A 17,593-nucleotide genomic window follows, 5' to 3' on the forward strand; every position below is an offset into this window, starting at 1 on the left:
TAAAATCACCTTAAAATTAAGCCTCTAGACTAGAATACCCCCTTAAGAAAATAGCTCAAAAAATTGACCACTCCTTTTCTAAGGGGGAGGGGAGCAGTTTAGCATATTGAAAGAGCATTTCATTATACACTGTCATATAATTAAATGATTCTCACAGACTCCAATAAGAGAAAGACTTAATTTTTAAGTTTTTAACTGTTTTTTCATCATTTTTCAAAGTTCAGCAACATAGCCTGTAAACACTAAAAATATTACTGAGCATTTTTAGTATGTTTAGGATGCTATACTTCTTTCATTCATTTTATGTCTTCAGAACAGATTTTAATTTTATTCAGGTGCATTGCAGCCTTTTGTGCTGTTTTTTTTAATTCCAAATAAGAGTATATGTATATATTTCTTCCTTTGTATCTTGTATAATTTTATTGCTAATATTCCTTTTTTTTCCCTCCCTTTTCCCCCCAGTTGAGAAAAAAGAAATCCTCATCCTTCTGCGAACATTGTTTCATACTTTGGCTATGGCCATGCGCTATGAACCAGCTAACGCCAGATTTTTTGCATCTGAGGTAAGTGTAGATTAATTACTTTTGAAATTTAAACATGCAGAATGTTATAGAAAAAACTTTTAAGCTTTATGAAATGTACCATGTTATGTTCATGTCAGTGCCAAAAAAAATCATGAAGTACAAAATTCATATAGTTCAAAATTAACAAAACCTTTTATTTTACTGAACTCATTTTATTAATTATTTAATTACAGCATTTTAAAAATCAAAACTTACAAGTAAAGTTAGAATGACTTTTAGAAAGAAAGAAGATCTTGGTTATGTTAATTAACTGTATAATAAAGTTTTAAGTTTTCTTCAACTTTATTGAAATAATGAAGGTCATATTGTTTAAAAACTCAAGTGAAATATAGCTTGTATCAGTAGAAAAGCAATTACAGAATTAGTAAGATCTTTGGATACCAAGTCATTGCAGTTAGGAAATGTTTCAGGGATAATGAAGAGCAATTAACCGAGAAACTCTCAAGGGTTTCAGACGTGTTATCATTAAACAGTGTGAAAATATTATTGTTCATTTTATTCAAAAAATCTAAAAGAAGAATGAGACATTCCTCATATGAAGAAAAAATGGTGCTCCATCTTAGTACTTCATCACCAATTGAATTGGCTGCTTAGCTGCTTCCTTAAATGTTGCTGAATTTAGCCCCCATTCAGCCCATATACTTGCTGCATTGCTACGTCACTGTTTGACTTTCTGATCAGAGTTTCCAGCCACACCAGTAAGACTAACAACAAAGAGAAAAGAGCAGGCCCGGATCTGTAAGTTTTGGCCCCCTGCAAAAAATCAACAGGACCCATAACTGTCTACTGGATTTCTATGCCACTAAGAGCTGCAGGACCTTTTTATTGCATGTCCCCCCCCCCCCCCCCCCCCCCCCCGCACCCTGGGGTCTGCGTGTATGTAGATTCGGGTCTGGAAGGGAGGGAAGGAAAGACTGCTAACCAAAAGTTTGGCAAGATTAGCTTAAATTTGTGACTGAGCGAATGAGTTATGAAAATCTAAATTGTAAATCCCCCCAAAAAAATGGCGGAACCCAAAATTTTCAAAAAAAGGAATGCCTGCAAAAAGTGAACACCTGTGTCTTCATTAAATGAAATTGGAAAGGGAAGGGGTGGAGGCAAAAAAGATTGACGCAATTTTATAGGTAGAAGAAATTACTAAAATTGTATGCAATAATATCATATGTTGCAAAATAATTGTCATTGTTTTTCAGATATGCCACACTAGCTTAACAGACACTGTACGATTACTTGGGTGTTTTAGCAATCACACTACATTAGAAGATAACACTGAAAAATTAGCTGTTCCTTTAGATGATCATGTTTTTCATTTGATATTTTCTATGGCAAAAGACACAAAGTAAGTAGAAGTTTTAATTTTTATTCCAATTCACAGTTTAGTTTTGGTTTTTACATCTGAAAAGCACTTGATAAATTATACAAAATTTGTAGTTGGCCAAATATTCCTTATTTTCTAGGTAAAAAATTTCTCCTGATTTTTAGCTTTCCTAATATTCTTAATTTTTTGAAAAATAAATGTTGTACTGCTTTCTCAACTAGAACACATTACTGCCGTAGAAAGGCAAAGCACGGTATCTGCAGAAATTTGTTTCTGAGATATTTGAAGAAAGGAGTTTTGGATTCAGTACTGATGTTATAAAATTGTTTTAATTTGGTGGTTCTTGTTGTTTATAAAACAGAAACAAGATTAGTAAATGATATTTTATAACCTATTCATTGATATGTAATAAATACTTTAATAATAGATTTTTCATTTAATTTTTTTCTATGTCTTTGTGTGTACATCTGGAAATACTGTGTTTGAATATGATAGATTACTAAATTAAAAACCTGCCAAATGTACTGAATCGGGACAGCTAACTTTATCATTCTTAGTAATTCTGATGTTATTCAGTTGAAGACTAATCTGCATTTTTGTTAATGTTAAAATAGTCGAGTCTCGAAAATTCGAGGTTCTGCTTTATCCGAGGTGCCTTATTTATATTTTAAATTTAGTTTTTTATATACATACTTATAACTAGAACATTCGCTTAATACATATTATATAACGAGATATTCGTTTAAAAATATTTTCATTAAAGTCTGAAAATAGAAATTTTGCTGCTGTTAAACTAATTAACTTTCTACAGTAAATAATGAAAAGGCATTGAGAACTTTGTTTCAACAACTCCCAAAGAGGCACGAAATATTCATTGACTATAAAGTATGTATTACGACTACAAGATGTGTATTCTGAGCTGCCTTGAAAATAATAACTTGATACGCAAAATTGACTTTGATTTTCGACAAAGAATGTGTTAATATCCCATTTGGAGTATCTGTTTGCAATAAAAAAAGGAAGTACACAACTCGACACCTCATGAGTTTCAGAGACGAGATTTAAATCTTTCATAACTAACCGTTTTTGTGTTATGCAAGATACATACATATGCACGCACATTGATAGATACAGAAAACTCATCGAAATGTTATCATGTGCAGTCAAAATGTCTGTTTTGGTTGCTTATGACTGTGCACATAAATACGTACCAATATCGTGAAAAACTAATGCCATAATTCGTTTAGACACAATTAAAACACAAATTTATGTAGAAATTTGAGTAATTAATTTTTTGTGAAGAAAATACTTCTTTTTCTTTGCACAAGGAAATGAAATGTGCCCCTCCTAATGTTGTCCAAATAGTGTTAATTTTCAATCTGGGAGAATTCCGAGTTTTCAGTAATCTAAGGTGACATGAGCCCTAATTAACTCAGATTTTTGAGACTCTAATGTACTAATTTTTATGTATGGGAAGGTAGATAGTTCTGCACAAGCATTTAGTTCTAAATAAGCTTGTTATATCAGAAATTCTTTTAAATCTCTAGTGCTGGAAAAAAACTTAAATATGAGACTTTTAAATTAAACTAGAATGTTGAATGTCCATTGAAACAACTTTAATACATTCATTATATGTAAATACGGTAAAACCCCTCCTGACGGACACCCCTCTTATACCGACATTTTTTAATTCCCCAATTCCGATGCAAATAACATTATTAAACCCCTGTCCTGCGGACACCCCTCTATTGTGGACAAAAAAATTTGTCCGGTTAGTGTCTGTATTAGGGGGGTTTTACTGTATTAGTATTTTCCCCAGACTAAAAAGGAGGCAGGATCATTCTCCCTAAAACGTTTCTTCAATGTATTTTTATTGAGCATGTTTTTTTTTCGTATGGCTATTCGCATGCAAAATCCAAATATTTGTCACTCTTTTTTTTTCTTCTAGTTATAAATATGTTTTCAATGTTTAGTTGTCAAAAAAATATACTAAAAACTAAGAAAATTCAAATTTATATTCAAATTTAATTCAAGTGGGTATGGCAAATAAGGTGTTTCACTCCTTTTATGTTTTAAGGCCAGGCTTACATGAATCTTTACCTTTCAAAAAAAAAAAAAAGGCTTTTGTGATAAAGTTTGGTAAAACTCCAAAGAGACAAAGAAAATGCGTAAAAGAGGACAGGGTGCATCAAACATAAATTTAAAAGGGGAAGGGAAACTTGACCTCCTAAAAATGCCTGGGGCAAACACTCTATTTGATTTGTTTGTTTGTTTTTTTTTTTATTTTTATTATTATTATTATTAAATGTGTGTGAATTTCTAATTATATTTTTCTCTGAACAGAATTGCAGTTCACAGTGTTCCTACACCACTTATTTCTTCATGCTTAATCTTTAGACTTCTATATGACACTGCTACAGATGCATTTGACAAGTATGACTTTGTTCATTTTTTAAGTTTTACTTTAAAATTTCGGCAATAATAAAAATATGTGAAACAAAAATTTATTCAAGAAGAAAGTTATGTAGAATTTTACCTATTTTTTAGAATTGTATTCTTTGAAGGATAGATAAGATTCTGTATAACTAGGCAAGTTAAAGTTGAAATTTTTAAACTGTTATTTGTTCTTAGTTTTCGTAAAAGAATAAAATTTTTCTTCCTTTAGGTGAATAAGGTTATAACGTTTTAAAACTTTTTCTACCTGGCACCTATTTTTTTTTAAAAAATCCTTTGTTCTAAAATTTTATTTGTGAAGTTTATTTTTTTTTATTGTTATTATTATATTTTCTTTAATAGACCCAATCTTCCTTCATCTATAACCCCACAATCCACTCCCTTGCGGCGTGTGTATTCAGAGCTGGAGCCTTTATCAAGTCCAGAATCATCTCAGGTTAGCTCTCCAAATCGCCGGTCAGGATTCACCATTAATTTTGCACCTCCTACTCCAGACCCCATCATTGTCCATCCAGGTGTAGTGGTTTCAATGCATCACTTACTTCCATCAATTTGCTATGACACAAATTTGCAGGTAATTTTTAAACATACTTTAATCTCATTGTTTTTCCTTTGCACTTAACCTTATTTTAAAAAATTAATTCAATTAAGTTAAACTGACAACGAATATGTGTGTTTAGTATATGCTTACTTTCTTCCCCTTCTTACTGTTTTTTTTTTTTTTTTGATTATATAAAGAGGAAAAAAAATGTTGTATTTAAACAAATACACGATCTTACTCAAAAATAGTAATTTCAGTCGCTTTTTGTCGAGTATGGTAATAAGTTGGGTATGCTAATTTCAAATCTGTGATTACTTTCTTTCTGAAAGCTAGTTTGTTTTTAATGTCTTAATGACATTTTTAGTTTTTTTTTATTTCTCAAAATTTTCAAATATATAATTTAACCCCTTCAGACCTGGTGTCCGGTATACCGAACATACACTTTAAATAGCTGCTAATCATTTAATAATTGATTTAATTAGTTGATTTTTTTGTAGTTGACTCTTTACATTCTACTTATTATAATCTGTGAAATAATTTTTCGTTTTGGGATTGACAACACTGACATATAAGGATTGAGAGATAGAGAGTGGCTCATTTTTCCAACCATGGATTTTCATCTGAAAAGCGAGGTTTTTTTCCTGATTTTTTAAAAAATATATAATCTTTAATTAATCATTTCAAAGGCTTATATTATGTTTTATAATTGTTTGTAGAACATTTTGTAATGAAGTTTGTTCGGTATTTTATCGTTTTTGTATATGAAATATTGATTTCAAAAATATAAGTCCGGAATATTGGACGTGCCATAACTCTTTTAATTTTTCTCCTACAAACTCAAAATTTTGTCTATAAGATACCCTTTACCATAGTACACTGTGTACCAATTATCAACATTTTTGGTCCAATATTTCATAATTCCGACTGAAGGGGTTAAAAAAACATATAGATTTATATAAAATAGAAATATGAAATAATACGGTAGACAACTTTTGGCTGTGCAAAAATAACTGTCACTGCACTTTAAGAGGAACTCTTTGACAATTGTCTATGTGATTTGAAGATAAGGTGTAAGTGGCGGATTCTAACTGCTGTGTGAAATTGTGCCGTTCTCTGCTTAAATGTTTTTCTTATGCCATTCCTAGGCTGGTTTTGAATCTTATCAATCTTGAAATACTATTGACAAGTATTAAAAAAAATTTTAAAAAAATCAATTTGAATTTTGACCTCTTGAATTCAAATTATGTTTTTCGCAATCACGAGTGTGTGTGTGTATGTAGGCGTGCATGTTTATGTGTGTGTGGGGGTATGTGTATGTCTATAGGCATGTGTGTTTGTGTCTGTGTGCAGGTATGAGTGTTTGTGTGTGTGGGGGGGGAATGTGTATGTGTGCGTAGGCATATGTGTTTGTGTCTGTGTGCAGACATGAGTATGTGGTTAGTTGTGCGAAGGTGTGTGTATGTGTTTGTGTGTGTAGGTGTATGTATGTGTGTTTATGTGATTGTGTATGTGTGTAGGAATATGTGTTTGTGTCTGTGTGCAGACATGAGTGTGTGTATGTGTGTGTGTAGGAGTGTGTATGTGTAGGTGTCTGTGCCTGTGTGTGTGTGTATGTGTGTAGGTGTATGTATGTGTGTGTATGTGTGTGTGTATGTGCGTGTATGTATGCGTGTAAGTGTAAGATATTGATGCAACCTGGAGATGGTTTTCGCTAGAGGAGCAGCATCGTGAGGTGCGACACCCGGTCGACGGTGGTGCTGCAGAGGGTGCTGGTGGGAAAATAAAAACGTAGGAATTCAAAACAGTCAAATGAAAGCAATAAGCAGTCGTTATTGCTCAATAACAGACGTAAATAAAAAAATAATTAATGAATAAAAACATATTTCCTTTCAGATGGCAATTACACTACAAATGTACCTGGCTGAAGTTCTGCGTTCTCTTGTGAGATCTGAAAGAAATCAGCAAGTAATGTGTGAATCAGGGCTTCCAGGCGAGTTACTCGTCCACTGTCACATTGCATTAGAAAATGAAAATCACATACTTCATCCTCCATTACAATATGTTCTTGAAAGACTATCAGCACAATCATTAGAGCCAAAAGACCTCCGGTAATGCAAGCTAAGCTTTTAATTTTATGCTTACTTGGTGTAATTTTTTGCCATATTTTTTGTTATTAATTGTTATTATTTATTTTTTGAAATTGGGATTATACAGTCGAACTCCATATATCGAACTTCCACATATCAAAATTTTCTATATATCGAAATTCCAGCAAATTTCCATGTTCATTACATAGAAAAATTGTTTCTATGTATCGAAAAAATCTCTATATATCAAAACATTTTTCCAGACATTCGTAGATTTTTTTTTCCACTTTAGACTGTTTGTCTCATGAAAAATGAAGGTTAGGATGAAAATTATGTTCATTTACGGTTGCTATGAAACTCATAAGGAATCTGGGGTTGAGGGGTGTGTAGATAGGTCGTTGTTCCGTTCTGAAGTTCATAAATTTCCTCAAGTTTATTTCAAATCTTAGTAGTTACCAGTAACACTGTCAAATCAGTTTCAAGTTATTCCTTTTGTCTGTTGATTATCTTTCCTAGTCTTTTTAGCTTCAGTGAAAATCATTCAAGTTAAATAGATTGATTTTTTTACTTTTCTCTCGGTTACATTGTCAAAACGGAAATCCGCCCAGGTTGCGAATCAAGTAGAATTGACGAAGGAATGAAGATGTATGAAGGCGCAAAAATTTAATTTCTGTTAATTTTTCAATTATTAACTTTCATTTAATGCGATGCTCGTATAAATTAGAAATTGGGTTTCATGCACGAAAATTAGGTTTTATTTTAATGTTTTAGAAGATTTTTAGATAAACTAAGATTGTTTCTATACATCGAAATGTCTATATATCGAATTTTTTTCCAGCAATTTGCTACTTCGATATATGGAAGTCCGACTATATGAATATTACCTGCTTTAATAATACAGTGTAACATGTGAGCTTTTAAGGAAAAACTTGTGCTTTTGTGCAGACTTGTGCAATATATGATCAGTGTAAATTAATTTTTTAGATTTTATTTCATGCACACTCAAAATCAAAATGTATTAATGATTTTTTATTATTGTGTATTTTTTGAATGAAAGCTGATTTTCTCATTGATACATTTATTTCTGCGCTTCTTATTTGTTGCTCAGTATTTAGAATACTTATTAACTGCACTTTATGCAGCTTGCTGATTTTTATAATATAACCCTATTTTAATGCTTAGGTTTTTTTTTTAAGAATGAAACTCATAGCAACAGAAATATTAAATCTTGTGTGTGACCCCATAAAATGTTTTACAATAAAAACTAAGAAATTCTTAGCTTCTCCAAACTGGTGTAGTTTGAAAAAGTGCCACTTACTCTAATTCAACCTATTGCTACTTGTTGGAATTCCAGGTGTTAATTACTGCTAACTGTCCATCAGCTAGTTAATAAGGATTGCTAAAGAGAAATTTGCATTTTGATGTGCAACAATAACGCCGTTGTATACTATTTAACAATCTGTTTTTATTTAACCATTAGAAAAGGCTTGTCATGCATGTGGACTTAATCAGGAAAAAACCTTGAAAAAAATGCACAAAAACCCTAATGGTCTCATCCGTCAATTTTGTAGCAATTTTTATTTTTTCTAGCATTAAACTCGGGTAAAGTGTAAAAAGTGCATTTACATGTTGATTTATGAAGTATGGATTTAGATAAATATAGAAACCTAATTTCTATAGCATGCTTTCATAATCTCTATTTAGTTTACCTACTTTTTTTCAAAAATAACAATTGATTTTCATTTATTTTATTAAAAAAAGGACTTCTGTTTTAAAATAAGTAGGTTAAGTGCACAGCACTGGGTTAAGTTTGAAGTTAAATGGGCCCATGAAAGCCTTGTTCCTACACATGTTTCAATTTGCTAGACTGCTTTGTGATCATAAATTTTCCAATATACCACTGTCTAGAATTTGTTTTATTCATTAACATCATGTAATAGTTTTTACACATACCAATGTTGCTTATTGAAGAATGATGTCTCGTTTTTAGAGCATTCTTGAGGTTGGGTTCCCCTCTATGCTGCACTCCTTTTGATGAGGATGCGCAGGATCCTACAAAGCCATCCTGTAAAGATATGAGACCAGCTAATCAACGAGATGGTGGTCCTGTACCTCTGACACGTGTAAAGACTCTCGTTTCCATGACAACTCCACGAGATTGTAGGTTACATGGCACTTCCATTATGCCACCTTTTGTAGAATTCGATATGAGTTCTGAAGGATTCAGCTGCCTTTATTTACCCAGTGTTGCACCCCAAAGTGTGTCTGCACCAGGTGTAGTTGGTGTTGGAATGGTTGCAATGAGTACAGATGCATCGGTAATTGGGGGAATCGGAACTGGTAAGCTGTCATGTATTTATTTGCATCAACTCAAAATAAGGCATGCATTTTTAGACTTACCAATAAAGCACTCATTCATTGCTAAATTTCTTCAACATATCTGTGTAATTTTCCTTATAGATGAAAACATGTTTAAAAAAATTAATAATTCATTGCAAGATATTGAAATTGAACTAAGTAACAACTGCAAATAAGTGTGAACCTTTATTATAGGGATTTAATTCCCCATATTTTGATAAATCTATTGCTAATAGTTTAGGTTACAGCACCTAAATTTTCTTTTTACAGAAAATCATGATAAATTTCAGCCAACTTTACGTTTCAAAGAGTGACATCAATTAATCCCCTGTAAAAAGGAGTCTGGATTATGATTTGATTGGCTGATTTATTATACCTGCATTATGATGCTTCTTCCTCACATTAGTTCTCTTAAAATGGCACAATTATCTTAAGGGGGGAGGGGGGGAATTGATGTGTAATTGTATCTTAGCTTCTCAATTCTAAAATATTTAACTAAATGTATCCTCAGGACTTATAAGAATTATCACTCAGAAAAACCACAACATATTTTTCTCAACTTAGTATGTAGTCCATTTGATTTATAATTTACTGAGTTGAAATATAAAGATAACCTTTATAAGGCAAATTGATTGGCCCATTTGTGATACCTGCATGCACGGGTGCCCATATGCAAAATTTTAAGGGTGGGGGGAGGGGGGCTCAGGTACTTTCCCCATGGTTCAGCAGAATATTTTCCCCATAGAAACCGATTTCAGTACGGAATAGAGATATTAAAATTTGACATTTTTAATAACTTATTCATTAATGGCTAGAAAAGAATGTTTTCACCTTTTTGCAAAGAAAAAAGCACTAAAAGCAAGAAAGTTCTCTTTTCTAAGGGGGGGGGCTTGAACCCCCCACATGCCCCCCCCCCTATATGATCACCCATGCCTGCACAATAAAAGTGCTTCTTAAGGTCAATTCCCTTAAAATGTCGAAAGTTTTTTTTTCTCTCTTTTTGAATTAATGAGCAATTGTATTTTATATTCCCAATTCTGAGATATGTAACTGAATGCATCCTCGGGAATTATTAAGTATATCACCCAGGAAAACTACACCGAATTCTTTTGTGTAGTTTACGTAATTTGTAATTTATTGAGTTGAAATGTAAAGATAACTTTTATAAAGCAAATTTGCAACATTTTCATTAGAAGAAAGTCGTTTGTTATTGTTGTAAATCACAATTTGAACTTAAAATCTATGCATTTTAAAAGCATTTTTAAAGTGTATACAAAATAGTTTTTTTTTTTTTTTGAACTACTTGCATAATTTTCTAATTCTGAACTACAAAACCTCGTAACTTCCAATTCTATTCCATGCCTCATAAAATTGAAAGAGCATACATATTTCCATATTTAACTTGCTGTATTAATTTAATTTAGTTTGAAACAAAAATCAAAGGCTAATTTATTATGTAGCACTAATAAAAAATTTGCAGCTGTTTAAAAATTCTATCTGCGTGTATATAATAAATAGCCAATGATTGAGTAACGCTCCTGACATCATCCACAATGAAACTCGCACCGCGGCATGATAATTTGATAATATATTTTGGTAATGTTTGAAATGCAGGGAAAGACTTTATTGTGACAAGGCTGAACTGGATCCGGTAACTTAACTGGTAAGACTGTCCCATTTCAGGAGAATGATGAAACGGAAAAGTGGTCGACAATGAACGCTAGCTACTGGAGTTTAGGTTTAATCCACTGGAGGTTAAAATTTCAACTATCAAAATATCACCAAACAGGCAATTGCTTCATTCAAATGTAGAAGCAATTTTCACCCGTCATACCTTGACGAGCGATTTTCTAGTAATAATAATAACAACATTGCTATTTACGAGTTAAGTAGTTTTATCTAGCGGTGTGTTAGGTAATAGCCAGTCGTGAGAAATTGCTATTGTAATCAATTTTAACTCTCAACATTACTCATTCAGCTTTTATTCCTGACAGGGGACAGAGTTTTCCCTTCACAAACTGGGCTGTCATTTTCAACTTGGATTTGCTCAGAAAAATTTAGTGACCCCCACAATGACCCTCATGCCATTCGACTGCTAACTTTAGTGAGGAACATTCAAGGGAGAGATGAACAGTTGATGTGCCTCAGTATTCAAATCTCTTCGAGGGATAAGGCCTTACTTATATCAACTACAGAAACCATGATGCATCAGTCAAGTATGTGTTTGAAACTATGCAGTTTTTTTTTTTACTTATCCATCAATGGCTTTTTACTGGATGTATTTTATTTTTGCTTTACATTTTTGTGGAGTCTAGAACTTAAGTGAAAAAAGAGATGATCTTATTGATGACAGGGAGAAAAGTTACCTAAACAGGCAACTTTGTTTTGAAATTTGCATGCATGCAACTTTTTAGAAATCCCTATTTTCAAATGGTTCTTGCAAAGAAGTTTATGTCTTACAAGTATTGAAGGGAAACTATTTCATAAAATAAAAAAAAAAAGAAGCAAGGAATTTGAATTTTTATCTGAAGCTTCGAAAATATATGTGCAATACCTTCAGAGCAATCATTAATCTACAATAGAAAATTGAACTTAGAAAGAGTTTTAACGTAAGCAAATAAACAAGGCAAAAATATCATAAAAGAAAACATTAGAGATTTTATTATTCGCTGTATTACTTCATTTCTTTCAAATCAAGTGTTCAAGTTCATAATTTTAAGAACTTTGGATAGGTTATTTTACAAAAACTGACCGAGAAATAGGGAATTGCATTTTTTTTTTTTTTTCAAATTGATTCCTTTTTAGAAGTTTCGTGTGTCTGTTTATATAAACAGGTTTCTGTCTGTTTTACAAACACCTATATGTTGTATTCATAAAAAATAAGAATGAACCTTCCATTTTGAAAAAAACATCATGTGAACATCTTAACAGACATTTTTAATACAATTTTCTCTAAATTAAATTAGTCGCTATTTTTTTTACAGCAGGTGTTGATTGGGAACCAGAAGAAAGAGAAGAGTGTTGCGTTCGAGTATGGTGTCCAGAATTGCTTCAAGAAGGCCAGTGGCATCATTTGTGTATAATTTTAAATCGAGCAGTTCTAAAAAATAGCTCAGTATCTGTGTATGTTGATGGACAACATCATAATACTCAAAAGGTATTTAACAATCCCTTTTGATTTTTCTTCCTTTTGACTGTTTTATTATATGTATGCATGTAAAATATGGCATAAGAAACACTTTAGCCTTTCAAATACTTTAAATACTGAAATTGAAAAGTAGTTTGAACACCAAAAATCAAAAGTTAACACTTTCTGTGAAATGCATAATTTTGGCCCCTGCCTTACACTCAACTGGTCCTTCTAAAAATATTTTATAACATATATATTGGCTAGGGCACCCATATAGGGGGCCAAGGGGGAGCTCAAGGCCCCCCCTCCCTTAGAAATTAAAACTTTCTTGGTTTTAGTATTTTTTCTTTTCAAAAATGTAAAAACATTTCTTCTCCAGCCATTTATGAATAATTTATCAAAAATGTCAAATTTTAATAACTCTAATCTGTACTGAAATCGGTGTCCATGGAAAAAATATCCTGTTAAACCATAAAGAAAATATCTGAGCCCTCTTGAAATTTTGCATATTGGCGCCCATGTATATTGATGAAAGGAAATAGTTATTACTATAGTATCAAATGTTAGTAGGATGTACTATCAATTGTCATTACTATGGTATATTGAAAATGGAATTAAACGTCACTTATTGATGCTATGAGTAGAACAATGTTACTTCTCATTTTAGCAAAATAAATGTACAGTAGTTTCATGACTGCGTGTTTTGTGGTTATATGACATAGGTGCAGGAACAAAATGTCCAACATGAGCCTTAATAATTAACAGCATTCAAGTTTTCACTAACTGGTCGCTAAAGGGGGCTAATAAAATCTAATAAACACAAAACTAATCACGAATTTAATAGCTAAAAATTCATTTTTATGAGTAAAAAAAATAAGATGATGTAAATCTAAGTAGAAATAAAAACGATGAGTATCTTCTTGGTTATGATAAGTTCCCCTCATCACTGACCTATGTAAGATCAAAGAGACAGTTTGACCTAGGCTATGAGCTACTTAGCTTATTATGAGACATAGAAGCTGAAATTTTTGCGAAAGGCAAAGATAAAAAATTTAATGATCCAAACCAAAATGTAATTTATGTTATGGATCCTAAGTCTTCATTTTAACTTGATACTGGCAACTGTTTTGTCTTACTAGAACATTTTGCAGATCATTTTCCGTTAACTTGTTCATTCTCAAAAATTGTACATTTGTTGTCTTTTGATAATAAAAATAACTGCTATATGTCTCTGTATTCAGTAAATTACTGCCCATTAGCCACGGCTAAAGCAAAAATACATGAAATATAGTGCCAGCTCACTATTTTCCAGCCGAGGACTACAGTTTCATGCTTATTAGCACTCATCAGCCCGGCATAGGAAAGGAACTGAGCTGAAGACGGGAAAACCTCTTAAGGAAGCCAAGAGTGCCAAACAAACTGGTAGCTAATTTAGAATTAGCACAGCCCAGACAAGTGACCGAAGCAATGGTTCGGTTCAATTCGAAGATTGAAGGCAAGGCATGGTATATTCAGTAAATTACAGCCCATTAGCCTGTAATTTACTGAACTGAATCATTGCTTCGGTCACTCGTCTGGTCTGTGCTAATTCTAAATTAGCTACCAGTTTGTTTGGCACTCTTGGCTTCCTTAAGAGTTTTCCATGTCCAGCTCAGTCACTTTCCTATGCCGGGCTGATGAGTGCTAATAAGCACGAAACTGCAGTCCTCGGCTGGAAATGACTGAGCTGGCCGTGTATTTCATGTATATGTCTCTGGTTTTAAGTACTTTTTGAGACTTGCTAATATTCATCTTCCATGTTTTTTTAGCTTCATTACATCTCTCAGAATCCGGGGGGAGGCGCAGCAAACTTAACAGTTGCTACCTCAGTTTTTGGCTTCATTGGTACACCTCCTCAGTTTCGAAGACAATCGAGGCTGCTATGGAAGCAAGGACCATGCCATTTAATTGAAGAAATATTTTCTCCCGCTGCCGTTGCTATGCTGTATCAACTGGGGCCTTGTTATACTGGCAGTTTCCAAGCACCAACTTTATCTGGTAGTTAATCTTAGTGCAATACTTATATATGATTTTTTAAGTTAAAATTTATTTGCTCTTTTAGTCACAAAGTAAATGAATTAATTATATGGATACTAGATTACGTTATATGATTATTCTTCATATTGGGGTTATTAAATTAATTTTGCGTTGAAGACATTCTAGACACTATTATTGTTTGCTAATTTATTTGACAATTTTTTTGTTTTAATATATGTAATACAAGTCAAAATTTATTCATTTATTTATTTATTTTGGTATTATTATTTTTGTTTTCAATATATTGAGTTATTTAGTAGAAAATACAAGTCTTCTAGCTGATCTAGTTTTTTTCCTTAAAGTCCCTTTTCTGTTTCAAGTCCCTAAAAGTCTGTTTCTCAAAATCTATTTTCTTTTTCCTTTAAAATTACAGATTCATTTTGAATTTTCGCTGTAACCACTTTTATCCGTTTGTATTATTTTCTTTAAAAATTTTTAATATGTTGTTCACACCTCTACCATGATAATTTATAAATTTTGAATCAAATGCAGGCACAACAGCCAGAGTTCAAAATTATTGTTTAGCGAACCCGAATCCAGAGGGAGCATGAACCCCCCCCCCCCCCCCCCCCCCCCCCGTTAAGAGGCCAAATAGAGCCAAAAATTACATTTTAGGATCCTCTTTTTTTCCAAATTTGTTCTAGGCCCCCAATTGAGCTTTAAAGTTGTACTTTGATCCCCCTTTCTAGTAATGTGACTCCTTCCAAAAGCAGAAACTGTATAAACCCTTGTTGGTTAGGTGTTATACATTCTTTCATCATAGTTTCTTGTTCTAAGCAAAATTAATTTCAATTTAAAAAAAAAGAAATTCAGCGCATTAATCAACTAAAATTCACTCAGCTTAGTTACAGTCAGACCTTGATATAAGGTCACTCCACATATAAGATCACTTTTCTAAAGTCCTGGCTCACTGAATACGAATTCTATGATATGTATTATTGAATATGTGGTCAGGTCATAATACATTAATTGCTTATAAGGTCACTTGTCAAATTTCTTTGAATGATTTCAGTGCCAAACAGATTCACTTCCAAGAATTTACCGCGATATACAATCCTTAAAAATTTGAAAAGCTGTTTTTCCTATTAACGTACAAGTGAGTGTTACGACAGTGATACTAAAATATGAAGCAGTAATGCAGGCACTCATCAAGTACATATCACACTTTTTTACCAGTCATGAGAAGCCGAAGAAAATGTTCAGAAAATAATTAGAAGCCATTGTGCTTAAATTAAAGAAAAAACTCATCGGTCCTGTATTAATGATAATTTTAAGTAAGGTAAGTTGCACCTCAGTTCTTTGCTTGGGCATATTTGTATGCAGCTTTGCTCTAAATGAAAGTTTTAAAAAATCATTTCCAAATTTCTTATTAATTCCAAAAAATTTAATTGGTTCAAATAGATTAAACTATAATATCCTAATTAACTGATCTTTTTGAACGTATTAAATTTTGAAAAAAAATAATGTATATAAATGTTTATTTATCAAGAAATATATATGAATCGGTTATAAAGTCACCCCGCTTATAAGGTCAGAAGTCCCGAGGGGTGATCTTATATTGAGGTCTGACTGTACTTGTTTTTAGCAAAAGTAGTTTAAATGAAAATAATAATTTTTCAGCAGATTATATGGTGCATCCCTAGTTTTAGCCTAAGTTTTAGTTAAGAATAAGATCCTCTTTTTCCTATCGACAAACTAAAAATATGTTTGTGCTATATAATATGTTTCCATGTTTTGTTCTAGGAAATGAAGTTCATCAGCCCCTTGTAGCAGAAGAGAAAATTGTCTTTGGTATCAATGCTGCTGCTGTATCTGTGATGACTCTTGCCAAAATTCGAAGAGTGTATAGTAAAGCAGATTGTAGATCTATTGCCAAAATGGTATGTTTTGGCATTATCATTTGTTCTATTTGCACTGCAAAAACGAGCTGATGTGTGCATCACATGACTTCCTTTTACTCCAATTTAATGTCATTTCCCCATTATTGGCAGTTTTAATGTGATTTAATAGTTAACTCTCTAAATATCACCTACAATGGCCAAATTGAAACCAGGTTTTAAAAAGAAATCGCCAAATTTGTCACCAAGTTGGTGACGAAAAGACTGACGATATATCGCCTAGTGTCCGCCAAATTATAACACCACTTGAGTTTGCATCAAAATTAACAATGATTTCCCCTCAAAAAGGTGCAAAGACCCCTTTAGAAACACCCAAATGCAACCAAAAGGAGAGGTGCACAATTAGACCCCACTGGACGTCTACGAACCAAATTTGAACTTTCTAGGACATACCGTTCTTGAGTTATGCGACATACATACGCATAGATGTCTTGCGAAAACTCGTTGTAATTAACTCGGGAAATGTCAAAATGGATATTTCGGGCATCTATACGTTCTTAGGTACATATTTACGTGTGGTCGGGTCAGAAAAAAAAAACTCAACATTCATTTGAGGGTGAGCAAAATGGAAATTAAGGCTGATTTTTGAGTGAATTTTTTTTTCAAATACAATATGTAAAAGGAAGTAAAAAGGAATATCTGTTTAGGTAGTTTATGATTTTATGCTAATTTGTATATGTTTTGTGTAAATTAAGATTTAAAGATTTTATATGTTTGATTATAAATTATCAAAAAGAAATGATGACTTAATCAAGAACTACAATTTTTAAAACTTGTTGTAACTAATTTAGGAAGAAATAGAATACTTAAATTCCTTCAAAAGTTGCAACTACCAAATTATATTTAATTCCCGCTGCTACGAAAGATAGCATACCAAAGTAGTAGTGTCTTAATGTATTTTAAAAACCAAAAACTACAAAGGAGAGCTTTGTATAAAAATATTACATCTATTAACTATTAAATAAGAATGTCTTTGTGTCAGGGTTGGCCGAATCGGACCCAATTGAGTTGGACCCAATGGGTTTTTTTGAAAAAACCCATTTAAAAAAACCCATTATTTAGCCCACTTTTGGGTTTTTTAAAATTTTGTGAGAAGTTTAAAAAAAATTAATTAATTTAAATACTTTTACAATTTAAACTTCTTTTT

The 17,593-nt window shown here is 32.3% G+C and overlaps 1 protein-coding gene across 1 annotated transcript in view; it reads left to right on the forward strand.

The window, feature by feature from the left end:
• Positions 1–17,593, forward strand: part of LOC129227227 (WD repeat and FYVE domain-containing protein 3-like) — a 228,147-nt gene that overhangs the window by 23,511 nt on the left and 187,043 nt on the right. Inside the window, exons 14-23 of the mRNA XM_054861735.1 lie at positions 463–563; positions 1,778–1,923; positions 4,246–4,335; positions 4,699–4,930; positions 6,791–7,005; positions 8,975–9,324; positions 11,337–11,558; positions 12,327–12,499; positions 14,281–14,509; positions 16,292–16,428. Coding sequence (XP_054717710.1) covers positions 463–563; positions 1,778–1,923; positions 4,246–4,335; positions 4,699–4,930; positions 6,791–7,005; positions 8,975–9,324; positions 11,337–11,558; positions 12,327–12,499; positions 14,281–14,509; positions 16,292–16,428 — 1,895 coding nt within the window. The remainder of the gene's footprint in view (positions 1–462; positions 564–1,777; positions 1,924–4,245; positions 4,336–4,698; positions 4,931–6,790; positions 7,006–8,974; positions 9,325–11,336; positions 11,559–12,326; positions 12,500–14,280; positions 14,510–16,291; positions 16,429–17,593) is intronic.

Source organism: Uloborus diversus, chromosome 8 (assembly GCF_026930045.1).
Source record: "Uloborus diversus isolate 005 chromosome 8, Udiv.v.3.1, whole genome shotgun sequence".
NCBI classification, from domain to species: domain Eukaryota; kingdom Metazoa; phylum Arthropoda; class Arachnida; order Araneae; family Uloboridae; genus Uloborus; species Uloborus diversus.